The 21640-nt window shown below is 43.5% G+C and overlaps 1 protein-coding gene across 4 annotated transcripts in view; it reads left to right on the plus strand.

The window, feature by feature from the left end:
• LOC138669776 (acidic mammalian chitinase-like) overlaps window positions 1–21640 on the plus strand; it is a 137760-nt gene that overhangs the window by 62664 nt on the left and 53456 nt on the right. For 2 of the 4 annotated variants that reach the window (XM_069756505.1, XM_069756508.1), the window contains exons 2-6: window positions 13133–13220; window positions 13419–13448; window positions 14577–14778; window positions 14927–14983; window positions 15062–15227. In XM_069756505.1, coding sequence (XP_069612606.1) covers window positions 13133–13220; window positions 13419–13448; window positions 14577–14778; window positions 14927–14983; window positions 15062–15227 — 543 coding nt within the window. Of the gene's footprint in view, window positions 1–13117; window positions 13221–13418; window positions 13449–14576; window positions 14779–14926; window positions 14984–15061; window positions 15228–21640 lie in introns of all 4 variants that reach the window. The other 2 variants (XM_069756507.1, XM_069756506.1) reach the window with 1 other exon arrangement.

The following is a 21640-nucleotide window of genomic DNA, read 5'->3' on the forward strand; positions in this document are numbered from 1 at the left end:
GTCCTGAAAGTGCAAAACTTTGGTAGCAGCTTCCCATTGGTCCTTTATTGGAAGGTCCTGAATGTGCTGCAACTATATAAGCTGCGCATGACCGCACGGCCATGTGCTAGTATTGACTTGATATAATGTGTGTGTGTAGATGGATGTATGTCGATGGATGAAAGCTTCTAAATCATTCCCATTCCTAGTGTTGTTGACTGTTCGCGAATGATGGTAGCTATCTAGCGCCCGACTAAGCCATCAGCATGAAACACACATTACAGCGTCTAGTTGCTGTGACCGCCAGTGCAGCGCCGTGCGCTTTCTCAGCGCTTTCCTGACCCAAGTCTGGGTGGATAGTGGCGTCCGCTAGTGTGGCACAGCATACACTTCTGTGCATAATAGTTACCTCTGATACTCCAATTGTGGTGTCGATCGCAAGAGGTCTACACTAACTCTAATCCTGTGTCCTGGGATAGAGTTCTGTGGTTCCTTGCTTGTGCTCTCTGTGCGGTGCCGCGACCCTGTGACTTAACAGGGATCGCTTCCTTCACACAAGGTGAAGTTAACCCGTGTGTGTAATCACATTGTACCGCCATATAGTGCCGCCATTCACTTAGCAGCAGGTTTTCACCTGCACGGTGGACCTCGGACTGCGAACGCACCTAATACCATTACATCTTTAACTTGGTGCATTCCACCAGTCCTAACACACTGTAATAAAGTATATTTTCTATGGCAGAACATGAAAGACAGATGCCACACACAGGACTGGCAGTGTTGCAGATTTGCCAATCTTAATCTCCCACTTGTTTTATTTTTTCTGGGAGAATTGTGAAGAAATCAGGCCCACTGTAATACAGTATATTTTCTATGGCTGAAAATGAAAGACAGATGCCACACACAGAACTGGCAGTGATGCAGATTTGCCAATCTTAATCTCCCACTTGTTTTTTTTCTGGGAGAATTGTGAAGAAATCAGGCCCACTGTAATACAGTATATTTTCTGTGGCAGAAAATGAAAGACAGATGCCACACACAGGACTGGCAGTGTTGCAGATTTGCCAATCTTAATCTCCCACTTGTTTTTTTTTTTTCTGGGAGAATTGTGAAGAAATCAGGCCCACTGTAATACAGTATATTTTCTATGGCTGAAAATGAAAGACAGATGCCACACACAGAACTGGCAGTGATGCAGATTTGCCAATCTTAATCTCCCACTTGTTTTATTTTTTCTGGGAGAATTGTGAAGAAATCAGGCCCACTGTAATACAGTATATTTTCTGTGGCAAAAAAATGAAAGACAGATGCCACACACAGGACTGGCAGTGATGCAGATTTCCCAATCTTAATCTCCCACTTGTTTTTTTTCTGGGAGAATTGTGAAGAAATCAGGCCCACTGTAATACAGTATATTTTCTATGGCAGAAAATGAAAGACATATGCCACACACAGGACTGGCAGTGATGCAGATTTGTCAATCTTAATCTCCCACTTGTTTTTTTTTTCTGGGAGAATTGTGAAGAAATCAGGCCCACTGTAATACAGCATATTTTCTGCGGCAGAAAATGAAAGACAGATGCCACAGTCAGGACTGGCACTGATGCAGATTTGCCAATTTTAATCTGCCCCTTTTTTTTTTCAGGGAGACTAGTAAATAAATCTGGGCCACTGTATTAGATTATATTTTCTGTGGCAGAAAGTGGCTTGAAGAGATATAACAAAAAAAAAAAGGGACTGTACTACAATTACTATCTCCCTACAGCAATCTCAGAAAAGTATGCCAGGCAGCAATAAAAAGGACTGCTGCACACAAAAGTCAAAAGTGTGGACAAACAAACAAGATAGCTGTGCAGAAAGGAAGGAACAACAGGATTTGTGCTTTGAAAAAAGCAGTTGGTTTGCACAGCGGCGTACACACAGCAATGCAGCTATCAGGGAGCCTTCTAGGGCAGCCCAATGAGCTACAGCGCTGAGGAAAAAAAAATGTAGCCTCCACTGTCCCTGCCCTTCTCTAAGATGGTGGGGACTAAGACCTATGTCATCACGCTGCCCACACTCTGCGTCCTCCTTCATTGGCAGAGAAATGGCGCTGAACGCGTCATAGAAACGCGACTTTCACCGACCGTGTGGCCGACCCCACGCTGGGATCGGATCGGGTTTCATGAAACCCGACTTTGCCAAAAGTCGGCGACTTATGAAAATGACCGATCCGTTTCGCTCAACCCTAGTGCCGTCCCTTATTGTGTAGCATCTTCTCTAGCCATGTATGGGGCTGTCACTTTTGATGTAGCATCCTCTCTATTTACAGATGCTTCTCACAAAATTAGAATATCATCAGAAAGTTAATTTATTTCAGTTCTTCAATACAAGTGAAACTCATATATTATATAGTCATTACAAACAGACTGATCTATTCCAAGTGTTTATTTCTGGTAATGTTGATGATTATGGCTAAGGCTGGTTTCACACTTGTGTTTTCATCTGCAGCGTTTTTACCGTAAAAAAAACATGCGTTTTTTTCCCTATCTTTAACATTAAAAACGCATGCGTTTTTTTGTATACGCGTTTGGTCGCGTTTATAAACGCATGCGTTTTTTTTCTGAATGCGTTCATTTGCAGAAATGCAACATGTAGTAATTTTTGCGGCGTTTTTTTGCCGCAAAAAAACGCATGCGTTTTTTCGCGGCAAAAAAACCTATTGATGTCTATGTCAACGCATGCGTTTTTAAACACATGCGTTTGCGTTAAAAACGCATACGTTTTTATTAAAAAAAAACAGAAAACACACTAATATGCCACCCCCCACCATAAAGGTGATAAAGGGATCCTAACCCTAAAGGGATCCTAACCCTAACCCTAAAGGGATCCTAATCCTATCCCTAACCCTATCCCTAACCCTACCCCTAACCTTAACCCTACCCCTAACCCTAAAGGGATCCTAACCCTAACCCTATCCCTACCCCTAAGCCTAACCCTAATCCCTTTAGGGTTAGGGTTAGGGTCCCTTTAGGCTTAAGGCTAGGGGTAGGGTTAGGGTTAGGATCCCTTTAGGGTTAGGGTTAGGGTTATGATCCCTACCCCTAACCCTAACCCTAACTATTTCTGTTTATAGTGGGTTTTTTACTTTATTTTGATGATTGGCAGCTGTCACACATTTCTCAGCATGCGTTTAAAAAACGCAAACGCATGAAAAAACGCATGTAAACGCGTCAAAACGCCGCGTTTTTTTACCACATGCAAAAACACAGCGTTTGCACGCGTTTACATGCGTTTTTTCACCATGCGTTTTTTTTTAAAACGCATGCGTTTTGAAACGCAAGTGTGAAACCAGCCTTACAGCCAATAAAACCCAAAAGTCATTATCTCAGTAAATTGGAATGCTTTATAACACCAGCTTTAAAAATGATTTTAACCCCTTAATGACCAGAGCTTTTTTCGGTTTTGTGTTTCAGTTTTTCGCTCCCTTCCATCCCAGAGCCATAACTTTTTTATTTTTCCATCAATATGGCCGTGTGAGGGCTTATTTTTTGCGGGATGAGTTGCACTTTTGAACGACAACATTGGTTTTACCATGTCATGTACTAGGAAATGGCAAGTACGGTGAAATTGCAAAAGAAGTGCAATGCCAAACTTGCTAAAACTGACCTGGTATTATGATTCTCCAGGTCATTACGAGTTTATAGACACAAAACATGTCTAGGTCCTTTTTTATCTAAGTGTAAAAAAAATTCCAAACTTTGCTAAAGAAAAAAAAAAAATTTCCGTTACCCTTAGCGTCTCCATTTTTCGTGATCTGGGGTTGAGTGAAGGCTTATTTTTTGCGTGCTGAGATGACGTTTGTAATGATTTCAATATGGTGCAGATATGTTCTATTGATCACCCTTTATTGCATTTTAATGCAATATCACGGCGACAAAAAAAAAAGTAATTCTGCCGTTTTGATTTTTTTCTCGCTACACCGTTTGGCGATGAGGTTAATCCTTTTTTTTATTGATCGGGCGATTCTGAACACGGCGATATCAAACATGTGTATGTTTGATTTTTTTTAATTGTTTTATATTGAATGGAGCGAAAGGGGGGTGATTTAAACTTTTATATTTTTTTATCTTTTTCAAATTTTAAAAACATTTTTTTTGGCATGCTTCAGTAGCCTACATGGGAGGCTAGAAGCTGCCACAACTCGATCACCTCTGCTACTACTGTACATAGAGGCAATGCTCAGATTGCCCCTATGTAGTGGAATTGCAGCATTTCTATGAGCACCGACCACAGGGTGGCACTCATAGCAATCCAGCATCAACAACCATAGAGGTCTGCAGGAGACCTATGGTTTTTATGCCAAAGCATCAATGACCCCCGATCATGTGACGGGAGTCACCAGAGGACACATTTCCAGCCAGGCGGACTATTCCGTCCGATGGCAGAAAGGGGTTTAAATCTGAAATGTTATCCTACTGAAATTTATGTTCAGTAAATGTACTCAATACTTGGTCGGGGCTCCTTTTGCATCAATTACTACATCAATGTGGTATGGCATGGAGGTGATTAGCCTGTCCCACTGCTGAGATGTTATGGAAGCCCAGGTTGCTTTGATAGCAGCCTTCAGCTCATCTGCATTGTTGGGTCTGGTGTCTCTCATCTTCCTCTTGACAATACCCCATTGATTCTCTATGGGGTTAAATCAGGCGAGTTTGCTGGCAAATCAAACACAGTGATACTGTTGTTTTTAAACCAGGTATTGGTACTTTTGGCATTGTGGATTGGTGCCAAGTCCTGCTGCAGAATTAAATTTCCATCTCCAAAAAGCTTGTCAGCAGAGGGAAGCATGAAGTGCTCTAAAATTTCCTGGTAGACGGCTGCGCTGACTTTGGTCTTGATAAAACACAAAGGACCTGCACCACCAGATGACATGGATTGCCAAACCATCACTGATTGTGTAAACTTCACAACAGACCTCAAGCATCTTGGATTGTGTTTCTCCCCACTCTTCCTCCAGGCTCTGGGATAGTGCAAAATTTACTTTCATCTGAAAAAAAAACACCTTGGACCACTGAGCAACAGTCCAGTTCTTTTTCTTCTTGGCCCAGCAAAGACGTTTCTGGCATTGGCTATTGGTCATGAGTGGCTTGACACAAGGAATGCGACACTTGTAGCCCATGTCCTAGATACGTCTGTGTGTAGTGGCTCTTGAATCAATGACTCCAGCAGCAGTCCACTCCTTGTGAATGCATTTCAAAAAACTGACCGTCACATCCAAACATAGACTAAGTGTGAACAGGTGCTGAACCTAGAGTCACCAACTCGTATACAGTCAAGTAAATAAGGCAGCACACTGCAGCGCTGAAACATGCAAACATGAGACACGAAAATTGAACTGCATTACTGCACTAGAAATATGAAAAATGAGAGCGTTTAGCACATAAAAATGTATTCTTTAGCCTTCTGACAGGAAATTCGCATGCGCTTTTCTCGTTTTTTCCTCGCGTTTTTTGTGCGTTTTATGTGCGCATTTTTCACGTTTTTTTCTGGAGCTTCCCAATGCATTAAATAGCTGGAAATCCGCGAAAAATCCGCAAAATTAATGAACATGCTGCATTTTTTCCACAAGGCGTTTTATTTGTGGAAAAAAACGCAACATATGCACAAAAATTGCGAATTGCCTTCTATTTAATAGGATGCTTAATGGGTGCATTTTTTTTGTGGTTTTATCGCGTCTTTATAGCAAAAAAACGCGGAAAAAACGTGAAACATCTGGAACGTGTGCACACAGCCTTAGGAAGCTTTTGCAGGTGTGTTTTGTTAATTATTCTAATTTACTCAAATTGTGACTTTTCGGTTTTCATTGGCTGTAAGCATAATCATCAACATTACCAGAAATAAACATTTGAAATAGATCACTCTGTTTGTAATGACTATATAATGCATGAATTTCACTTTTTGTATTGAATAACTGAAATAACTTAACTTTTTGATGACCTACTAATTTTGTGAGAAGCACCTGTATATTAGCGTTGTGCCTTATTAGCTACAGATGGCACTGTCCCATGTTACATAGCATCCTCTCTAGCTATGTATGGCTCTGTCCAATATTATGCAGCATCCTCTCTAGCCATGTATGGTGCCATCCCTTTTTTTGTAGCATCATCTCTAGTTATGTACCGCATCGTGCCTTATTATGTAGTGTCCTTTCTAGCTACATATTGTCATGATTCATTTTTGAATTCTTGACAGCTTTGGTTCTGCTGTCATTTAAATGTAACTTTTTTACTTTCAGGCCAGCAAGAGTTAATGTCTGTTTCCTTGCAGGCAGCAGCTTTGTTGCTAGTCAGCTGATGTGGGTGGTGACCACTTCCACCTTCCTTTAAAAAGTCACATGACCCATCAGCTGACTGTTGGTGATAGAGTAATTTATGATGACCAGCCTGGAGTAAAGAGATCTCTGGTTTCAGTGGTGAATCTGTTGTTTCCGTGGAGTTCGTAGAACTGGTCTCTAATCCTCTGCTGTGTGGAGCTTTACAGCGGGGCCATTGTTAAATACTAATTCCCCTTTTTCTGTCTGTCTCCCTGTGTTGTTCACCATCTGCATTGGTGAGACTAGCATCCTCACTGGCCAGTGCAGTAGCCAGGGAATAGTGAGGTGACAATCAGGGACTAGACATATGACGGCGGTGAGGGGAAAGACCTGTTTAGGGCGTTAGGGGAGTTTAAGGAAAAGGCACAGGTTGGAGCTCAGGAAGTGCCCCATCCCTCACTCCCTATGGTTAGGGCCTTCCTCACTCCGTTCCATCCCATTGTTGGTATATATTGTGTCATCCACTGGACTTAATCGTGCCGATCGTGACAATTTCACTGACACGTTCTTTTTCCCGGTGAACTCATGGCTCAAGCTGAAGCTTTTGCTCACCTGATCCAGACCCTCACAGATGAAGTTACCGAGTTGCAGACTCAAGTGGTGCTGTAGCTTCAGCAGGTGACAGAGTTCTTGGTCTCGACTCAAGTCCTGGCTCGACCGGAACCCAAAATATCTCTCCCTGACAGATTTTCTGGAGGGAGAGATAAATTTATGGTCTTCAAAGAAGCCTGTAAATCGTATTTCAGGTTTTACCTTCGTTCTTCAGGGAGTGAGGAACAGTGTGGGGATTATAGTCTTCTTTCTCAAGGGTGATACCCAATCTTGGACATTCTCCCTGCCGACCGATTCACCAGATTTGCGGTCTGTGGACGAGTTTTTCATGGCATTGGCGCTGGTGTATGGTAATCCTGATGGCGTCTAACTGGCTGAGTCTAGACTCCATAAAATCAAGCAGGGGGCTGAGGAGTACTTATCAGAGTTTCAGAGATGGGCCACTGACGTGCAATGGAATGACCCTGCTCTTAGGAGCCATTTCTGTCAGGATCTGTCAGCTAGGCTTCAGAATACTCTGGTGCAGTATGCTACTCCTGGGTCATTAGATGCCACCATGGCTCTTGGTATCTGGGTGGATAGATGCCTCAGGGAGAGACATACACCAAATCTACCCCCTGTTGTGTTTTCTAGGGAGAAGGACACACTGGTGCAGATGGACGAACTCATGCAGGTGGGAGGAGCCTGTTCTCATACTAGGTTGCCTGAAGTTTGCCGTGGATGAGTTGAATAATAGTAGGTTGAGACATCATTTCCAGTGAAGTCCGGTGTTGAGGGTCCAGAGGCCCCTTCGTTGAAAAGGGGCACTGTCATGATTCATTTTTAGATTCCTGGCAGCTCTGGTTCTGCTTTAATTTAAATGTAGCTTTTCTTCTTTCAGGCCAGCAAGGGTTAATGTCAGGTTCCTTGCAGACAGCAGCTTTGTTGTTAGTCAGCTGATGTGGGTGGTGACCACTTCCACCATCCTTTAAAAAGTCACATGACCCATCAGCTGACTGTCGGTGATAGAGTAATCTATGATGACCAGCCTGGAATAAAGAGATCTCTGGTTTCAGTTGTGAATCTGCTGTTTTCATAGCGTTTGTGGTTCTGGTCCCTAATCCTCTGCTGTGTGGAGCTTTACAGCGGGGCCAGTGTTAAGTACTAATTCCCCTTTTTTTGTCTGTCTTGTTGTTGTCCCTCTCCCTGTGTTGTTCACCATCTGCAGTGGTAAGGCTAGCATCCCGGCGATCATGGACTTGGCACATGACAGCGGCGGGGAAGAACCCACTTAGGGCATTAGGGGAGTTTAGGTACAGACACAGGTTGGAGTTTAGGAGGTGCCCCATCCCTTATTCCTTACTTTTAGAGCCTTCCTCACCCAACTTCATCCCGTTTTTGGTATATGTTGTGTGGTCCGCTGGACTAAACCATGTCAATCGTGACACATACAGTGTATGACACTGTCCCTTATTACATAGCACCCTCTATATCTATGTATGGTGCAGTCCCTTATTATGTTGCATCCTCTCTAGGTATGTCAGACTGGCTGGCTTGTCTCAGTGCCGCTGCAGGTGATTGACAGGTCTCTCGCATAGCAAAATATCTCTCAATCAGCTCTAGCAGCACTGGGAAGATTCAGTCTGGAGTAACGCTGGACAATTCTGGTCTCTAACTGTGGTACCCAGCCAGAACTTTATGCATATCTAAGTGGAAAAAAATCAAAACCTACAGAGTCCTATGTGAAAAAGTGATTGCCCCCTTGCAATGAGTCTTTTAGAATGCTCAGGAGGAATTTTGGCCTACTCATCTTAGCAGAATTGTTGTAATTCATCCACATTGGAGGGTTTCTAAGCATAAACCGCCTTTTTAAAGTCATGCCACTGCATCGCAATCAGATTAAGGTCAGGACTTTGATGAGACCACTCCAAAGTCTTAATTTTGTTTTTCTTAAGTCATTCAGAGGTGGACTTGATGGTGTATTTTGGATCATTGTCCTGCTGCCTAGCCCAAATGTGCTTCAGCTTCATGTCACAAACAGATTTCATAAAATTCTCCTTCAGGATTTTTTGGTAGAGAGCAGAATTCATGGTTCCATTTACCACAGCAATTATTCCAGGTCCTGAAGCAGCAAAACAATCCCAGACCATATTTTACTGTTGGCATGATGTTCCTTTTCATAAATGCTGTGTTACTTTTAGGCCAGATGCAATGGGACATACACCTTCCAAAAAGTTCAACTTTTGCGTCGTCAGGCCACAGAATTTTTTCCCCAAAGTCTTGGGGATTATGAAGAGGTCTTCTGGCAAAACTGAGATGAGCCTTTATGTTTTTATTGCTCAGCAGTGGTTTTCATCTTGAAACTCTGTCATGCATGCCTTGACTTATAGGATTGCTACCTTCCAATAGGTGGCACTAGAGTTCTATCTCTCTTCCTCTCTGAAGAGACAATTTGAATAATTACCATATTACCCAGCGAGCATTGTGGCTTTAAGTCTCCTTATCAAGCGATACTTTTTGGATAACGGTCTGACGCATCTCACACAGCCAAACCAGATCTCTGCTTTGCACTGACGAGGGGCAGTACCCCGAAACACAGTGTCTGCAAATTGAGATTCTGGTTAGGCTATTATCCTAAGTCATGTGACAAGGCTCGTTAAAGGGTCAACATTGAGTTATAGGATTGCTACCTTCCAATAGGTGGCACTAGAGTTCTAGCTCTCTTCCTCTCTGAAGAGACAATTTGCATAATTAGCATATTACCCAGAGGAGCATTGCGGCTTTAAGTCTCCTCATCTCGGCATGCTTAGCATGTCGCTCTCCGCAAGGAGAAACATTACTTTTTAAATAACGGTCTGACGCCTCTCACACAGTCCAACCAGAACTCCGCTTTGCACTGATGAGTGGCAGTACCCCAAAACACAGTGTCTACAAATTGAGATTCTGGTTTGACTATTATCCTAAGTCATGTGACAAGGCTTGTTAAGAAGTCAACATTGATTTGTAGGATTGCTTCCTTCCAATAGGTGGCACTAGAGTTCTAGCTTTCTTCCTCTCTGAAGAGACAATTTGCATAATTAGCATTTTTTGCCCAGTCGCTTTCCTATGGTGAGTCATGATAACTAACCTTAACTGAGGCAAGTGAGGCCTGTAGTTGTTTAGAAGTTGTTGTGGAGTCTTTTGTGACCTCTTGGATGAGTCAAGACTGTACTCTTGGGGTATTTATTGGTCAGCAGGCCACTTTTAAGACTGTTCCATGTTTTCACCATTTGTGGATAATGGCTCTCACTATGGTTTGCTGGTGTCCAAAAGCTTGAAAAATGGCTTTATAACATTCCAGATTTATAGATCTCAATTGCTTTGTTTCTCAATTGTCCCAGAATTTCTTTGGATCACAACATGGTGTCTAGATTTTGAGGATCTTTTGGTCTACTTCACTTTGTCATTTAAATTATTTTTTGATTGAGAACCGGTGTAGCAGTAATCAGGCCTGTGTATTGCTAGAGAATTTGAAAGAAGCTTCCCTAAGATGTGATAAACCACAGTTAATTTATGTTCTTTAAGATTGAGAGGGGATCACTTTTTCACACAAGGCCCTGTAGGTTTTTATTTCTTTTTCCCTTAATAATAAAGACCTTAATTTAAAACATGCATTTTGTGTTTATTTGTGTTATCTTCCTTTAATATTTACATTTGTTTGATGATCTGAAACATTTAAAGGGACTCTGTCACCTGAATTTGGAGGGAACAATCTTCAGCCATAGGGGCGGGGTTTTCGGGTGTTTGATTCACCCTTTCCTTACCCGCTGGCTGCATGCTGGCTGCAATATTGGATTGAAGTTCATTCTCTGTCCTCCATAGTACATGCCTGCACAAGGCAAGATTGCACCTTGTACAGGCATGTACTACGGAGGACAGAGAATGAACTTCAATCCAATATTGCAGCCAGCATGCAGCCAGCGGGTAAGGAAAGGGTGAATCAAACACCCGAAAACCCCGCCCCTATGGCTGAAGATTGTTCCTTCCAAATTCAGGTGACAGAGTCCCTTTATGTGTGACAAACATGCAAAAGAATATAGGAAATCAGGAAGGAGGCAAACACTTTTTCACACAACTGTACAATGTGTACATGGCTGATTTATTCTCGCCATGGTTTGGGCATCAGGGATCAAATGAAAGGTTCCTTTAAATAGGGTTTTGCAATGAAATTGGTATTCTTCTGCTAAGATGTTCACCTATTAGGAAAAAGTATGTAACCCATTGCGTTTAGAAGACTACAAATGGAAGGAGAAGCATGTGCGAATTGACTTCACATATATGTGAGTCTCTTCATTACTGTCTGTTGGAGTCAAGTTAAGCCCTATTATTATTTAATATTATAGCGCCATTTATTCTATGGTGCTTAACATGCGAAAAAGGTATACATAATAAAAACAAGTACAATAATCTTAAACAATAGAAGTCACAACTGTTAGAGGAGGAAAGAGGACCTTGCTTGAGAGGCTCATTTTGAGAGGCTCAAAATCTATAAGCAATGGGTGTGGATACAGTGGGTGAGAGTAGAGCTGGTCTTGCAGCAGTTTGGTGGATCAAGGGCTATTGCAGGTTGTAGGCTTGTTGGAAGAGTTGGGTCTTCAGATTCCTTTTGAAGGTTTCGATGGTAGGCGAGATCTGATGTGTTGGGGTAGAGAGTTCCAGTGTAGGGGGGATGTGCAGGAGAAATCTTGTATGCGATTGTGGGAAGAGGAGATAAGAGGGGAGTAGAGAAGGAGATCTTCTGAGGATCGGAAGTTGTGTGCAGGTAAGTATCGGGAGACTAGGTCACAGATGTATGGAGGAGACAGGTTGTGGATGGCTTTGTACGCCATAGTTAGGGTTTTGAACTGGAGTCTCTGGGTAAAGGAGAGCCAGAGAAAGGATTGATAGAGAGGAGAGGCTTGGGAATAGCAGGGGGATAAGTGTATTAGTCGGGCAGCAGAGTTTAAAATAGATTGGAGGGGTGCAAGAGTTTTAGAAGGGAGGCCACAGAGCAGGAGGTTGCAGTAGTCAAGTAGTCAAGGCAGGAAATAATGAGTGCATGCACTAGGATTTTTGCAGATTCTTGGATGAGGAATGTATGGATCCGGGAAATATTTTTGTTTTGAATTTGGCAAGAAGTGGAAAGGGCTTGGATATGTAGTTTGAAGGAAAGATCAGAGTCAAGGATTACCCCAAAGCCACAAGCTTGTGGGACTGGGGAGAGTGAGCAGTCATTTACTTTAATGGATAGGACTGTTCGGGGGGGGGGGGGGAGATGCGGGAAATAGCAAACAGACATTGTGGGATTCTCGTAAGTAGTTAGGTGATATCGGGTCCAGAGAGGTAGATCTGTGTGTCATCAGCATAGAGGTGATACTGAAAGGTGTGAGATTCTATGAGCTGTCCCAAGCCGAAGGTGTAAATGGAGAAGAGCAGGGGACCTAGGATTGAACCTTATGGGACACCGACAGATAGAGGGCGAGGTGAGGAGGTGTTGTGTGAGTGGGAGACGCTGAATGTACGGTTTGTTAGGTATGACGAGATCCAAGATAGGGCCAAGTCTGTAATGCCAAGAGATTAGAGGGTCATTAGTAATAGGGAATGGTCCACTGTGTCAAAAGCACAGTGGTCAGTAGGTCATTGGTGACTTTAGTCAGGGCGGATTCAGTGGAGTGATGCGGTCAGAAGCCAGATTGTATGCAGTCCAAAAGGGAGCAAGAAGAGAAGTGGGAGGACAGTTTTAGATGGATGTGTTATTCCATTAATTTTGAGGAATAGGGGAAAAGTGAAATGATACAGATACAGAGGATGGGTCAAGAGAGGGCTTTTTGAGGATAAGTGTGATTGAGGCATGTTTGAAGCATGAGTCCAATTCAATCTCCTCTTTTTTCTTACTACGTGGTAGTATATTGGGTATGACAATTTTTTTTAAAGGTGTAGCACTTTAGAATCTTAAGCCAAAAAAGCCTATATTTAGAATCTCTCTTTGTGACATACAGTACAATCATTTTTATATAAAATGTATTACTATATAATTTTAGATTTAATGTCCTTGATTGTAGCCTTGAACTGTGTTTTTGTAATGGTTGACCTTGCATATTCAATATCACCCTACCTTTACCAGATTTTATAGTTTCAACATGTTTTCCAGTGTTTCCTATCCAATATCCAGGTGCATTTATTTTTATGCCAAAATTATGTTTTTATTTTTTATCACTGTATTCACTTGTACAGTTTTCACACTGATAGCTGGAATTCCTACTCTATAAACTGCTATCGCAATCGCTGGACATTACTGAGACAGACGGAGACATGAGGAAGATGCTGCTTTGGGCGGGTAAGAACCATAAATAATGTTAGTTGAATGTCCATTGATTGTTTACACATCAGGTTCGTAACATTAATGCATACCATACTTATTCTCCAGCATCTCTGCAATTATGCATAATATGAGTTTTGAGGATTTATGATTGATTTCATGGTGTAATTTGTTGCCATTATATGAAATGAAGTTTATGTGTTTTCTGTGATACAGGTCTATTCCTGCTGCTGCATGTTCAGCTGGGTAAGATATTAACTTATTTGCTCTACATATCAAATCGTAAAGAAAAAGGCCAAACCAAAAAGTAAATAAGCAACATAATATAGTGGAAGAACAAGAAAACAGGATTAGCAAGAAATTGTAGGAGGAAACAGGATTTTGATCTGTATTTTATATATATTACTGCTGATGAAGGAATTTGTAATTCAGCCATTCTTGACACATGACGAGCTGGTACATCATTTGTCCAGTCTTTATTTTTGATGCAGGCTCAGTAGTTGGTCCCAGCAGCTAGTGGCTGTGTCATACAGCCATAATCTGTCTCTAACATCAGTGAGAACAGTGGACTTCTGTCCACCTATAACTTTATTATTATAATTATTTATTGTTATAGCGCCATTTATTCCATGGCGCTTTACATGTAAGGAGGGGTATACATAATAAAAACAAGTACAATAATCTTAAACAATACAAGTCATAACTGGTACAGGTCGAGGAGAGAGGACCCTGCCCGTGAAGGCTCACAATCTACAATATTACTTGCAGATTATTAACATAGATTTGAATCACTTTCCTTTTTCCTGACTAGAAAAAAAATCAACATATTTAGTATGACCACATCCATAAATGTGTGATCTACCAAAACATAAAATAGATTAACCAAACCGGTTAATGCTGGAAGATAAAAAAAATCACATAGACAGAATTTCAGGGGTTTTATTCGGTCACTGGAACATTGCAATAAACAGTGATTAAAATTATATAAGTACCCCAAAATGGTATGAATTAAAACACAGCTCTCCACAGAAAAAGCCTTCACACACTTCCATCAAATGAAAAATCTAAAATTTAATGGGTCTCTGAACATGGCAACACATTCAACCTTTTTTCATTCATTTCTGTTTTTTTTTTCTCCATTTAGATAAAAAAAGCTATACTATTTTGGTGTTTCTGTAATTGTAGTGACCTGGAGAACCATATTGCCAGATCATTTTTACTGCAATGTAATGTATCCTGTAGACAAAAAAAACAACAAAAAAAAATATATGAATATTTTTTCCCATTTTTCAGTTGATTGTATGGTAAAATTAATTATGAAATTCAAAACTACATTGCATTCAATATAAAATTAATGTTTTTATACTTTTTCAGGTTCTACCTACAAACTGGTTTGTTACTTTACAAACTGGTCTCAATACCGGCCTGACCAGGGAAAGTTCATGCCAGGGGATGTTGACCCGCAGCTCTGCACTCATCTCATATATTCCTTTGCCACCATGAATGAGCATAAGATTGCACCTTATGAGTGGAATGATGATGTCCTATACACACAGTTTAACGACCTAAAGAAGATGTTAGTATTTACTCACAAGCTTTCATACTGTCCGTTGTTGAGAATAATTCACTCCTGGTTTTCTTTTAGTCTTACAATATAGGCTCTACAAGGTCCAGCTGACTCTTATATTCTGTGTAAATCAAACACATGTTTTATTTTCTTTCAGCAATACAAAACTTGTGACATTATTGGCAATTGGAGGTTGGAACTTTGGGACACAGAGGTAAGGAAATGCACATACATGTATATAGGTGCTAAAGTCATAGAACTTCTTTATAACTCTTTCATCTCTGGCATTTAGGTTTACTGATATGGTTGCTAATTCTGGGAACCGGTCAACTTTCATTAAATCAGTGATTGCATGTCTCCGCAAATATAACTTTGATGGAATTGACCTCGATATTGAGTACCCAGGATCTCGAGGCAGCCCTCCAGAGGATAAGCAGAGATTTACTATACTGATAAAGGTGGGGACTCTCTATCAGATCTGTTGATATAAATCTTTTGTCCGCTTGGTATGAAGCCTTCATTCATGGCTTTACGTGCTCCGTTAGACACCAGGCATATATATGGCATTTCATGAAGTATGCTGCATATAAAATGATAGACAGCATGATAGGTTTTATTTGAAATGGATCCCAGCAAATCCTAAAATAGGATCAGTCAGTTTTCACCTGGGTTCCATAAGGCTATGTGCACATGTAAGATATCAAGCAGGAGCGCGGGATGCAGTGACGGACGGAAGGCAGAGCAAGGGTTAACAGATTTATTTACAAGGGAGATACTCCACGCAGGGAGATAAAGAGTTAACGGTATTAAAGGCACGGTAAAATGCAACAGTTCAAACACAACAATTAGGAAGCAAGAGTATATGGAAGTTCTCACACTGCAGCTTCTGCTGCGCACTAAATAGCGCCGGCAATGGCGGGCGCAGCGCCTCCTCCTGAAGGGTACTATAGTCACTGGTTCCTTCTTCTGGCGGCAGTGGTCGGTCTCCGGTACCTTCCACTTGGCCTAGTCCATATACTAATGTGGCTATTAAAGGCACGGGCGACATTCTGGTGTGAGCCCAATATGGCTCATTAACCCCTTCTCACCGCGGCCCTTTTTCATTGTTGTGTTTTCGTTTTTCGCTCCCCTCCTTCCCAGAGCCATAACTTTTTTATTTTTCCGTCAATATGGTTGTACTTTTGAACAACACTATTGGTTTTACCATGTCTTGTACTAGAAAATGGGAAAAAAATTCCAAATGTGGTGAAAATGCAAAAAAAGTGCAATCCCACACTTGTTTTTGTTTGGCTTTTTTGCTAGCTTCACTAAATGCTAAAACTGACCTAATATTATGATTCTCCAGGTCATTATGAGTTCATAGACACCTAACATGACTAGGTTATTTTTTATCTAAGTGGTGAAAAAAAATTAAAAACTTTGCTAAAAAAAATGTGCCATTTTCCGATACCCATAGCGTCTCCATTTTTCGTGATCTGGGGTCGGATGAGGGCTTATTTTTTGTGTGCTGAGCTGTCGTTTTTAATGATACCACATTTGTGCAGATACGTTCTTTTGATCGCCCATTATTGCATTTTAATGCAATGTCATGGCGACCAAAAAAACGTAATTCTGGCGTTTCTAATTTTTTTTTCACTATGCTGTCTAGCGATCAGGTTAATGTTTTTTTTTATAGATCGGGTGATTCTGAATGTGGCGATACAAAAAATGTGTAGGTTTGATTTTTTTTTTTATTGTTTTATTTTGGATGGGGTGAAAGGGGGGTGATTTAAACTTTTATATTTTTTTTATTTTTTTCATAATAATAATAATCTTTATTTTTTATATAGCGCTAACATATTCCGCAGCGCTTTACAGTTTGGCACAGATCATCATCACTGTCCCCGATGGGGCTCACAATCTAAATTCCCTATCAGTATATCTTTGGAATGTGGGAGGAAACCGGAGTACCCGGAGGAAACCCACGCAAACACGAGAGAGAGAACATACAAACTCTTTGCAGATGTTGTCCTGGGTGGGATTAGAACCCAGGACTCCAGCGCTGCAAGGCGGCAGTGCTAACCACTGCGCCACCGTGCTGCCACTTTTTTTAACTTTTGCCATGCTTCAATAGCCTCCATGGGAGGCTACAAGCTGGCACCACTTGATCGGCTCAGCTACATAGCAACGATTATCAGATCGCTGCTATGTAGCTGAATTGCAGGCTTGCTATGAGCACTGTCTGCAGGGTGGCGCTCACAGCAGGCCTGCATCAGTCTCAAGGACCTCTATGGTTACCATCCTGATGCATGGCCGACCCCCGATCATGTGACGGGGTCGGCGATGCGCTCATTTCCAGCCGCATGGCATTTTACAGCGGCATTTAACAGGGCATTTAACAGGTTAATAGTGGCGGGTGAATCACAATTTTACCCGCCGCTATTGCGCACACATGTTGTTTGATGTGGGCTCACCGCCGGAGCCCACATCAAAGGGGGAGACACGACATGCGCAGTACTAGTACGGCGCATGTCGTGAAGGGGTTAACTATATCAAATGGAGGGTAGTCAGGTAACAGGACAACTATTCTCTCCCATGTCAGGGTGCAAGTCTCACTCCCTTGTGTGATCTCTCTTGGGGGCAACGCATGTGCAGTACTCACGGTCACGTCATGTACAGCACCTGGTACTCTCTGGCTATCACTAGGCACACACCACAAGTCCCGCTTTCCCTGGTCCCGCTGTTGGTGGCAGGCAATGCTGGTCTCTTTGGCGCTGGTTCGCCCGACCGGAGCACTCCTCTTTATGTGTGCTGCGCCACCCGGCTCGGCTCCGCTCTGTGTGCATGGCTTTGCACACCTCTGTTCTGCACGGCTCTGCTCCACTCTGCACGGCTCTGCAGCGGTCTCTCTCTCTGGCGTGCTACTGTACACGCTTGTCTCTGCAGGTGACAGGGCTCTTTCTATGTGACCTGCTACAGCGCCAGTACTCTCTGAGGGCAAAGGAGACCAAGCGCGCCACTCACTGCTCTTCGCGCTGCTCTGGCCCCAAACTACTCTGCTTTGCGCACTTTTTCCTTTTATCTACCTGTTGCTGAGCGCCCTTTTCTGGCTCCCTATGCCCCCTCCTGTCACCAGGAAGCCCAATCACTCTCCTGCTTCCCTCAAGCAGCAGCGGAAGGTCTGTCCCACTCAGGATTCCCCCCAGGAACAGAGGATGCAGCATTTCTAGTTTCGGAGCCGGCATGCAGGTACCCGAGGTCCGGTCTATCTCCTGAAATTGGTATTAGTCAATAGCTTAGTAGGACTTTCCCACCTTTAGCCCCAACCCCCCGAATTCCCACCAGATAAACCCCATCCCAAATAATGACAGGATTCTAAACTTGGATAATAATTGGCCACAACGGCCTTTATTATAAACATACAAACATAACAGTAAAGTAACGTGGGGAGGGTCCTTGAGGCTCCAAACTGGTGGTAAACCATAATAGAGAGTGGACAGAAAACAGACCATAATTTACAGCCGTTACCCCACTGGCTTGGGAGCACCAAAGTGCCCCGAAGGGTAACCAATGTCCACTTAAAATTTGGGAATCCGGCCCACCATTGCCAAGATCCCCCCGAACCACCAGATCCAAAACCAAACTTTACACCAACTGAAGAATCCGTATCCCGACGGATCCCCCAGGCCAATTTAGCACCAACTCCAAGGACCCCTCCCACCGCCACAACAACGGTAATTGAACACCTCAAATACCCGAGGCCCCCCAAACTTGACCGCTTTGGCCCTTTTAATGCTGCTCTGCAATCCAAGGGCCCACAAATTGATGCCCACCGCATTCAAATGAAAACCATCTCCCAGGAGAAATTCCCCCCCCCCCCTTTTCCAATTCAAAATGAAGGATGAACAAACCTCCGTTCCTGACAACAAAACTAGATAGTGCCCAATTTACCTTTATTCTAGCTTTATTAATATTGTCCACGGATCAGGCGTGTTGCCAGCATCTCCTCGGGATGATATCAGACCATGCCACGAGCAAATCCTGAAAAGACACCCATAACCTGAGAAGATTGTGCTTAATATCCCGTATTAACTCCCGACATGGGCGAACCCCTAAATCATTTCCCCTGACATGCAAAACCAAGATGTCAGGAGGTCTATCTAACCGAACACCATTATGTACCTCCTGCATAACCCCATTCAAACACAAACCCCGAAAACCCAACCACCTGACCACAGCCACGTCTTTAGAAAAACCGAGTTGACGTCCTTCCCGCCGAACATCTGCATGCCTCACGCCCCAATAAAGGTAGGAGTGGCCGACAATCCAAACCAACAGAAGATTTTGACCTAGAAAATACACACAACTTAGAGTCCACACTAATGAAATAGAAAATACAGACCTACAGGAAAATATCCAAGTCTTCAAGGTCTAACATAGCTCTTATAACGCCCAGACTCCCATCTCACTATCCTCTGAACCACTTCAGGGGCCAAACCTCCCAAAGCCGCCTCGGTCGCGGCCCCAATACGAAACGAGTGAGATGCAAAACGAGAAGCATCTACACCCAGCCCCGACAATGTTCGCCTAAAAATCGCAACAAACAGGAATTTGGAGAGGAAAGATCCATCCTCATGACACAACAAAGGTCCAGTCTTGGACGGCCGAAAACAATTAAAAACCTGCCAACAATAAACGGGATACATAAGCGAAGCAAGGACAGCACCCAAAACTACCCGTTTACCTTTTCCTTCCTGGTCCGTCTTTGACCTACGTATCCAGAAATGTAAACAACCCTCAATAAGCACCATGTCCCTAGCCCAAAGCCCCCCTTGTCTGTACGTGGCGGGAGACACAATCTCCCCCACCCTCAAAGTTCCAAAAAATGCAAGGGAAAAGGCTAAATGAAAAAGAGCCACCTCAAAGGTGGATAAACAAATCTCATCTAAACGCGTGGCCACCTTTTCCTACATGCCAAAAGAGACTGGGCGCCTGCGATCCCCTTGTCCCATCTTTCTTCTAAACCCTTTCACCGCCTGCCTTACCAGGAACAATTTTGTCAAATCCCGCAATCCTCAAAGCTGAAAACAAAAGGCCAAAGCCGACCTAACTCTATCCACCTTTGTTGCCGGCCACCCCTCATCAGCACCGCGTCTCAACCACAACAAGGCACCCACTTGATCGTCACCCGCGTTAGTAGCCCCGCATGACACCAGCCAGGACTCCCAATCACACCATACCGACCGATACGCCGACCACGTGCTGGGTGCCAAAGATGCGTAAATCAAAGGTCCTGCAGGCCGGATACCACGTTCCAAAGCTCCGGCGGGCAGTCCAGCCCCGCTCCTCCGCATCCAGGGCCAAAGACCGAAAACGCTCCCATTAAAATCGAGACAAAGAGTCAGCAATAGAATTCTCCATTCCAGGCACATGAGACGCCGTAATATACACATTGATAGACATGCAAAACAACACCAACTGATGAAGAACCGGGGGAGAAGATGCTGTCAACCTGTTGATGCATGTAGAAAAGCCGCGGAGACACCATCACGTGTTTCTCAACGCAAGCGATAAATAGCCAGGTCTTTCACCGGGAAGGAACAACCACGGTAAGGGCAGCATCCAAAAAGGAAAACCACCTGTTAGGACTGGCGGAACGCACCAAGAAAGATGTAATAGATGCGTTCGCAGTCCGGGGTCCACCGTGCAGGTGAAAACCTGCTGCTAGTAAATGGCAGCATAATATGGCGGTGGAAGTGAACCCGGTAAAGCCACAGGTCCGCAATACCGCACTAAAGAGTGCAAGCAAGGAGTCAGCGAACACAACCCCAAGACTCAGGATTGAAGTCCAATTAGACCACTTGCTGACACAACACCGCAACTGGGTGTGTTCGGCAACTCTTATAATTAGAGCACCGAAGTGCGAACTGTGCCGTGCTGGCAGACACCACTAAGCACCCAGACGTGGGTCAGGAAACGCACTACTGACGCGTGGCACCGCACTGGCGGTCACAGCAATAGACGCTGATACGTGTGTGACACGTTGAGTGGTTAGTCGGGCGCTAGATAGCAGCCATACTCCATACGCGAACAGTCATACAATAGGGTAGGGGTATTTAATGAACGACTTGCACTCACAACAAACACATGTATACAATTGTACACTAGCGCATGGCCGTGCGGTCATGCGAAGCTTATATAGCTGTAGTACTTTCAGGACCTTCCAATAAAGGACCAATGGGCAGCTGCCACAGAAGTTAGCCCTTTCAGGACCTGCCAGGAGGACCAATGGGAACCACTGCAGCATCTGAGCATGTGACCCTTGATCTCCAACGGGAGATCTAACCCTGGGCATGCTCAGAAGGGAAAAAGGAGGACTTAGTCCCAAAAGCGTCCGCTCGCTGCTGCCCAGCACTGGCTTTAATGGCAAAAGCTGGAGAAGCAACAGCAAGCCTAAGCACAGAGTGAGACTGAGCCAGACGCAAGGACCGACGTCTCTGCTGAGCAGGTTTACCTGCGGCAGGAGAGGAATGGGAGACCGCAGCAGAAGCGGCCCGAGATTCCTCCTGTGCAGAAGCGGGAACTCGACCCCTAACATTACCTATGCCAAAACATGGTATACATTCACAAACAGCTGTTTCGTGGGTATTTGTCCCTCATCAGTGTGTAGTAGGAAACTGGCTAGGAGCAGTGCCTAGTTAAAGGACTATAAACATAAGGATGAATCACCTCGGGGAGATCAAAACATCCAACACCGCAAAGACACCATCACGTGTTTCTCAGCTCAGTGATCCAGAACACTGCTCCCATCCCTTATGGGAAATATGCAAATGCATGTAGAAAAGCCGCGCAGACACCATCACGTGTTTCTCAACGCAAGCAAAAAATAGCC

Source organism: Ranitomeya imitator, chromosome 3 (genome assembly GCF_032444005.1).
Source record: "Ranitomeya imitator isolate aRanImi1 chromosome 3, aRanImi1.pri, whole genome shotgun sequence".
In the NCBI taxonomy this organism is placed as follows: Eukaryota; Metazoa; Chordata; class Amphibia; order Anura; family Dendrobatidae; genus Ranitomeya; species Ranitomeya imitator.